An 8,044-nucleotide genomic window follows, 5' to 3' on the forward strand; every position below is an offset into this window, starting at 1 on the left:
ATGCACTTATGCTCATGTAACAGGGTGGTTTGGAACCACACTCAAGTGAAGAGTAACCTTGCTTGAGACCTGAAGACTTGCATTGGCTCCCAGAGCTAACGCCTTGGCTTTATCTCTGCGGGCTAATATAGTCGTGTGGGTAGTAGTCTTGCACAGTATGTGAGTCGTTCCCATCTTCTGGTAGAATCAAGCTGATAGAGTCAGGGATGTAGTAAAGGTGTCTTTAACAGAGGGATGAAAGTGAGAGACAAGTGTCAGTATTAGCATCACAATGCCCAACCCTGCCTTTCCCCCCCGACCACCTCCCTTTTGTTACCCATCCACCCTTTTGTGTATGATGACAGGGGACTGTCTTAGTTTACCTTGATTAGCGCCTTTCATTAGAGCGACACACACCTCCGCATCTCCTCATCCCTTCATCATGATGAGAGATGAGAGATAAGAAAGGAACCAGACTCCTGTTGTCTTGTGATGTGCAGTATGGCGAAATGAGGACGGACGACCAACCGTCTCAGTCACAGGTGAGTACTATCGTTCCTTAATGTGTTTTCACGCTTTTCCTCTTTTCTAAAAAGGTGTTCGTGCCAGGCATTCTTTTGTAGATCAAATGTTTTCAAATCAATGGTTGGATGAATTGGAATTCCTCTCTATTGACTACAGATGGTATCTTGAATAAATTTTACTCAATTATGAGTGCGGATGAAAATTAGCCGGCTGGTTAAATCTGGCAAATTCAAATCAATTTGGTTGAATGTGCAAAGTTACAGTTTACAGCTTTATTATACATTGATAACAATATCACTAGCTCTTTTGTAAACAATTTTTCACATTGGTTTAGCCATATCACATTGGTGAGACATGTGTTATGTGTGCTTTGCCATTGTCTTGCTTAGGTTAACTGTCTTTTTCTCAGTGTGGCATAACATGCAGTTTTTTAGCAGTGACAATATTATTTTCTATATTGTAAATTTAGTCCAGTCCCAGTTTATATCAGTATCAGTTTCCACATTTCCACAATTAATTACACAATCCACAGCCATCCATGTAAATTGACCCCTGATGAACATCTAGCATTTTTAATCTGTGATAATTCTGTCAGCACTGAATGTAATAAAACTCATATAAACCGGCCAGGAGTCAAATTATGATCCATTTGAATGAATAATTTGCAATAATTACTAAACTCACATGCTACCCTTCCGACAAAGATATCTAGTGATACTCTCAAAATGATAAATTATGGATTTACAGTCATTTTTATTTATTTTACCTTTATTTAACTAGGCAGGTCAGTTAAGAACAAACTCTTATTTTCAATTACGGCCTTGTTCAGGGGCAGAACGAAAGATTTGTACCTTATCACCTCGGGGATTTTGAACTTGCAACCTTTCGGTTACTAGCCCAACACTCTAACCAATAGGCTACCCTGCCGCCCCATGATAATGATAAATATACTGCTAGACAATTTGGAACAACTCCTCACTTCCAATAGAAAGTGAAGTGAATCTGCTTACTTTAGATAATGCCATAGGAGAGCTTGTACAAAAATAACATGACTCAAAAGTGCAATAATAGGCTAACTCCGCTCCAAGGTCTTATTCACAAGGCACAAAACAGAAGAAACCCAGCTGAAATGGGAAGATACGTTTTCCGTTGCACAATCTTTTGAAACGCTGCGCCCTAATGAACAATCCCAACATACAATCCCTCTGCTTTTGAATATGTGGAGAGATTAAAAGGGATGAACAGGAAACGATCAGTGTCAGTCCTTAGTAATGATTAGATAAGAGGTAGAAGCTAAACAAATAGAGGACATCCAAAATCATCCTGGAGGGATTAGAGTGGGGAGTTATGTGCTGTCCACTCCAATGGATTTTAATGAGCTTCAGGCTATTATGGGTTTTATGTAGACTAACTGTGTTGCACTCCTCTGATCATGGAAAGTACATGTTTAATGTTGGTGGTTGTTAGCAACGTTGCATCAAATCCTCTGCAGTGTTTCTCAAATGATGCAGATATATGGACACAACACTCGATAGACAGGAAGACCAGCCTGATCGCCACAAATAGACAGCGATTTTGGAGTCTGGAAAGGTCCTGAGAACATCCTGAGATATATGCCTTCTTCGGCACACAACAAAAAAAAGATTACCCAGCACTGGGCACCAACTCGTGATGTTCGGAGCAGAAGAGCGCTGCTTAGAACGCTATACCACCGCCGTTCCACAATGCTCTAGCAAGCCGCGAGAATACTTGATACTAATAGCCCTAACCTTTAACCACTCAGAATTAATACCTACTGTAAACTTAACTCTTTGAGTTGTTTAGAATCAAGACAAATCTAAGTTTATTGGTCGCGTGCACAGATTTGCAGAGGTTATCGCAGGTGCAGTGAAATGCTCGTGTTTCTCGCTCCAACAGTTCAGTAATAAAATAAAACAATTAAAAAACTATACACATAAATCCCCCCCCCCCAAAAAAAAAGAAAGACATATCAGATTGAGCAATATAAGAGTGCAGAATATATATATATCATATATCATATCAAATATATATATATTTGTTTGTTTATATAATGGTGTGTATAGACAGTATATGAATAGAAAAGGTGTACAGCAGTAGTTATATAGGATGAGCCATGACTAGAATACAGTATATACATATAAAGTGTGTAAAACAGTAGGTAAACATTATTAAAGTGACCAGTGTTCAATGACTCAGTTTCTGTTCTTACCCTGCAACCACACAAAATGAACGAGTCAAAAATAGATGTTCATCCATAATACATCGAAACTATGAGATCCTGTTGAGGAAGACAGGCTCTCTCTCTCACACACACACACGTTCTTCCAACCTCAGAAAGACACGCACAAACACAAACCCCCACTCACATTCCCTGCTCCTGTTCTGATGTGTTCTGCCCTTCTCTCTTAACTACTCAGTAGTGGGCGCCGTGTTCTGTCTGTCTGTGTCTGTTCACACGCCCCCTTCTTAGAAGACCAGAAGCAACAAGCAACCCTATGTGCACCGGGTAGAGTTATTATTTTAGCTTGTACTCATACTGTGTTTTGAAGGTGTTTGTGTGTGTGTGTGTGTGTGTGTGTGTGTGTGTGTGTGTGTGTGTGTGTGTGTGTGTGTGTGTGTGTGTGTGTGTGTGTGTGTGTGTGTGTGTGTGTGTGTGTGTGTGTGTGTGTGTGTGTGTGTGTGTGTGTGTGTGTGTGTGCGCACTGTGTGGAGTCTGTCTGTCTGTGAAGTTGGGAGAACATAACATATTTCTGTAATCACATCGACCGAGATCCATCGTGGCCCTTGATCCATTGAACCAACGTCCAAAACTCCCAAAACCCATCATGCACTGGAAAGAGCCAACATATCGAGTTTAGTGGAGAGTCTTTTCAGAGAAGCCTAGTTGATTTCACCCACTGATTTACTGATTGAGATAGAACTTTCTGTAAATGTGGAGTCTGGGACAATCCAAATCGAACTGCTTGTCCCATTAATTGTCCGACAGACATTCTCTGTCTGCGTACTCTTTATAGTGATGTGGGGCCCTAGTAAAATTTGTGCACTATATAGGGAATAGGGTGACATTTGAGACGAGACATTCTGTGTCAGGCCGAGAACTGATTAGATTCTGTTTCATTGGCAGAGCCGATATAAGTAGGTCATGTGGAGTTGCTTGATTTACAAATGCAGTATTGGTTTAAGTATAAGGAAAGGTGAGAACTATCTGATAGAATCAGGTCAACTGTCATAAGATGAGAGGAATGGTGTTCCTTCCTGCTATTTGGTCTCTCGTAAAAACGTGAATTCTGCTCATGAGAATGATGACAACGATGACGACTAAGATGACCAGAATAGGAATGACAGCGTCGTTGTTGATAATGATGGTAGTAGTGGCAACAATATTCACATGTACGCGACCGTGATGAAGATGATGATGATGATGATGAAGGTCTTTGTTTTGACATGTCAGTATGACTGACAGGAGCAGGGGATATTGCTTCACTCGGCCCCCTTCCCTTTCCCCTCACTACAGCACTACAGTCCCTTTGGTGTTAATTAAAAAGCAATTCTTACTGAACCAGAACCGTTTCTCTATGCTTCCTCTGCTTTAGTCTCCCAAACAATGAACACCTCCAGCTGCTGCTTTCCTACCGCAGTCACTCGATGAGTTGCGTACCAAACGCCCATCTGAGTAATATTACGTTCACTGTGCATGATAATGTCTAACAGATTAGACATTATCACTGCAACAGCAAAGCAGTGCTAACCCTGCTTTCAATCAGCCCTTCTCAGGAGTATAGTGGACATATTAGGACAGTTTGTGGACAGATGCTATTCTAATATGGACACCAAACTTGACCACTAACAACCTACTCTACCAACCTGCCAGATAGGAAATCCCCAGAACACCCTGCAAGCATCAGTTACGTTCAGGAGAGAAAGGAGGATACTGCTTTGTGCCATGGTTAAATGGGTCACCCAAAGGGTTCAGTTGAAAGGTGTAAAATGTTATGCCTGTCTACCTGTCACAGTGTGTGATTATGTTCCCTGCTGGACAGTTCCATTCCAACAGAACTGATGACAGCTGTATCCACAGGGGAATATTCTTGAAGGTTCCACTGGGGAAAAGGGAGCCCAGGGAAGGTCAAACAAAGTGCTTTCTTTTGCATTGTGCTTGACAGTTTTCCAAAATGGCCGCCGAGTCCCACATAGACATCATCCCAGCAAACATGACCCCATTGACACCATGTGGGTAGTTGAGCTAGGTGAGCATGGGCTAGCACACACCAAGCTCACACCAGCCCAACAGGGGCTAGCCCACACCAGCCCAACAGGGGCCAGCCCACACCAGCCCAACAGGGGCCAGCCCACACCAGCCCAACAGGGGCTAGCCCACACCAGCCCAACAGGGGCTAGCCCACACCAGCCCAACAGGGGCCAGCCCACACCAGCCCAACAGGGGCCAGCCCACACCAAGCCCAGCTAAAGGCGGGGACTCTTCAGAATATTTGGGGGCGTGGTTTGTACACAGTTCTTTTTGAGGCACAAGTGTTCTGTTGTGTGATGGATACATTTTAAAAAATCTTGTACACTGCCCATGATGAAGTCATCTTACTTAAAAAAACTTAAGTGCATATGTTATATGAGAAACTTAAAGGTAGACTCAGCAAAATGACTTTGCCACGAGCAGCACTGCAGATATTGAGATGAGTGAGATGCAAGACTTCGCTCTCTGTGTGTGACTGTTCACACACAGTATCTGTCCATGTGCATGGGCTCGCTTCATGCTGTTCACACCGTGGTAGCCAGGGCACCAAAACAGAAGAGAAGTCGTGCCTCGACGCTCTTAGTTGTTGCGGAAAAATGACCCACTGAATTGATGCATTTAATTAAGTTGTATAAAAAAAAAATATGAATAAATAAATTCCTATTAAATAGAAAATGCGCATTGGCCAAATGTTGGCAGCATACATGGGGATAATCATGCCAGGGTGAGCATGTTTACTGGGAGATGTCTCGCTGTTTGATTGTTTCTGATAAGATTTGCCAACATCGTTCATTTGTCATTTCCTTTGTGCTGGCTGGCAGAGAGCGAGAGAGAGAGAGAGAGAGAGAGAGAGAGAGAGAGAGAGAGAGCGAGAGAGAGAGAGAGAGAGAGAGAGAGAGAGAGAGACTGGTTTTCCTCAGATAGACCACCAGGGAGATTGCCGTCTAGATAGGAACTCGAACCCGGCACCAGAACTATTAGCTTCTTCTGCCAGGCTAAAAACACACAATTTAAGGTTTAACTAACGATGAAGTGCCTTGGAGAGGGATGGATTAAGCAGAACCAACATAATTCTGGGTGGTTTGTTTGTATTGGTAAGATTGTTTAAGCATACGGAATGCTCACAGGGGCAATATGTTCTGTTTTGGAAATGTCTCACCATACTGCTAAATCATGCCAAAACGTTCACATCATGGATGTTGTGTGTATTTTGACAGAACAAGACCAAGCCATGAATAATACCAGTTTGGGATGGCCCGAGGATCTGGATGGTGATGCCAACCTTTCTTCTCTCCATGGTGACCTGGAGGACTTCTGCGCTACGTCATCGAGGCACCAGGCATCTCGGGTGATCCTGTACGCCTTCTTTACGGCGGGCATCTTGTGCACAGTGGTGGGCAACTTCCTGGTGGTCTTGGCCATCGCTTACTACAAGCAGCTGCAGTCACCCACCAACTCGTTCGTCATGTCCTTGGCGGTGGCCGACTGCCTGGTGGGGTTGGTGGTCATGCCCTACAGCATGGTGCGCACCGTGGAGGGCTGCTGGCTCTTCGGCGCCCTCTTCTGCCGGGTCCACTCCAGCCTGGACGTCATGCTGTGCACCGCATCCATCTTCCACCTCAGCTGCATTGCCTTCGACCGCTACTATGCCGTGTGTAACCCCTTGGTCTACCACCTGAAAATGTCCCAGGGCCGGGTAGCCTTCCTGATCGTGGTCTGTTGGGCCGTCCCGTTACTCATCTCCTTCGGCCCCATCATGCTGGGCCTCCACAAGGCCGGGGTGAACATGGTGCCCATGCCGCCCGAGGACGCCTGCGTCTTCCTGGTGAACCGCGTCTACGCCGTCATGGCCTCCCTGGTGGCCTTCTACCTGCCCATGGGCGTCATGCTGGCAGCCTACTGGAAGATCTACAAGGCGGCCAAGCGGCAGGCCATGCAGATCAGCGCCATGGAGAGCCAGTTTTCGGCCGGGGTGGGCAAGGACTCCAGCAAGAAGCAGAGGCACCGCAACGCCATGAGGAGGGAGAGGAAGGCAGCCAAGACCCTGGGGATCATCATGGGGGTCTTTCTACTCTTCTGGCTTCCCTTCTTCACCGTCAACATCGTGGATCCCTTCATCGACTACAGCACAGCGGTGGAGGTGTGGGAGTTTTTCCTGTGGCTGGGGTACGTTAACTCGTCGCTTAACCCATTCTTGTATGGGTTCTTCAATAGATCCTTCCGTAGGGCGTTTATGATGATTATGGGATGTCGGATATGTCTGTCGAGCTCCTCACCGGGTATGGACTTATCAAAAGAGAGCAACGAACGCAAGGTCAACCAATAGTAGATTGCAACACTCCACACAATAGAATTGCAACACTCCACACCTGGACTGGGCATGGACCTATCACACGCCAAGAAAGAGGGCAACGGGACACACAGACAACCAATAGGAGACTGGAGACTTTTAAAATACTTCAATACCGGCTAATTGGTAGAGGACAATTTAAGGGATTAAGTTGTTATTGTTATATTAGAGAGAATTAAGCCACTGACTGATGAAGGAATTGACATTTAAAACATTCTGTGCATTTCTGAGGGACAAAACTGAAATAAACACAAGATTGAACTGCAAAACACTCAAATGACAGGGTGCAAATAAACACTCTATTTTAGTAGCAGTTATACATAAAAAAGAGAGAAAGAAAATACATTTAAGAAAGAAAGAGGTGAATACTCTTCAGCAAATGTTATTCTAGTTTGTAAATAAATACAATGTCTGGTTCTTCTTTTGCATTTCTGAAAACCTCAGCAATCCAAAATAAATTGTCATGTCTGCTTGTCTGAACTGGTCACTCGATTAAGTGTTTGGGTTTCTATGATGATTGACGTCATTATTAATATATGGGGTATAATGATGTACACAACCAAGGTTATTGTAGTTTTTTATATTTTTCTTTTATTTCTATTTGTTTTTTGATTTTGATTTTGAATTCAGTTTAGTTTCAGTTAGCTGAGGTGATTTGGTCAAGCGTGAAACTAAGTGTATCTTTTTCATTTGTAAAGTTATTTTTGGATGATAATCAAGTTGAGCGTTCAATCAAGGATCAATGGTTTCTAGATAGAGCATTTCACGCTTGACCAAATCACCTCAGCTAACTGAAACTAAACTGAATTCAAAATAAAAATAAAAAAACCACAGAATTCAAAATAAAAAATAAAAAAACACAGATTTCCACAGTAGTTTTTTTGTGTTACAGCTTTGGGCCGGGTTTTTTTTTGGTTCCC

At 43.6% G+C, this 8,044-nt stretch overlaps 1 protein-coding gene across 1 annotated transcript; it reads left to right on the top strand.

The window, feature by feature from the left end:
• The first annotated feature begins 5,800 nt into the window (after positions 1–5,800).
• LOC106602795 (trace amine-associated receptor 3-like) lies at positions 5,801–7,420 on the top strand. Its single transcript, XM_045717643.1, has one exon. It carries the CDS (start codon positions 5,892–5,894, stop codon positions 7,098–7,100), a length of 1,209 nt encoding a protein of 402 aa, XP_045573599.1. The 5' UTR covers positions 5,801–5,891; the 3' UTR covers positions 7,101–7,420.
• The last annotated feature ends 624 nt before the right edge of the window (positions 7,421–8,044 follow it).

The sequence above is a fragment of the Salmo salar genome, chromosome ssa04 (assembly GCF_905237065.1).
Source record: "Salmo salar chromosome ssa04, Ssal_v3.1, whole genome shotgun sequence".
Lineage (NCBI taxonomy): Eukaryota > Metazoa > Chordata > Actinopteri > Salmoniformes > Salmonidae > Salmo > Salmo salar.

What these genes read in the sequence shown, in the direction of transcription:
- LOC106602795 (XM_045717643.1), top strand. Translation starts at nt 5,892, where the DNA reads ATGCTCACAGGGGCAATATGTTCTGTTTTGGAAATGTCTCACCATACT.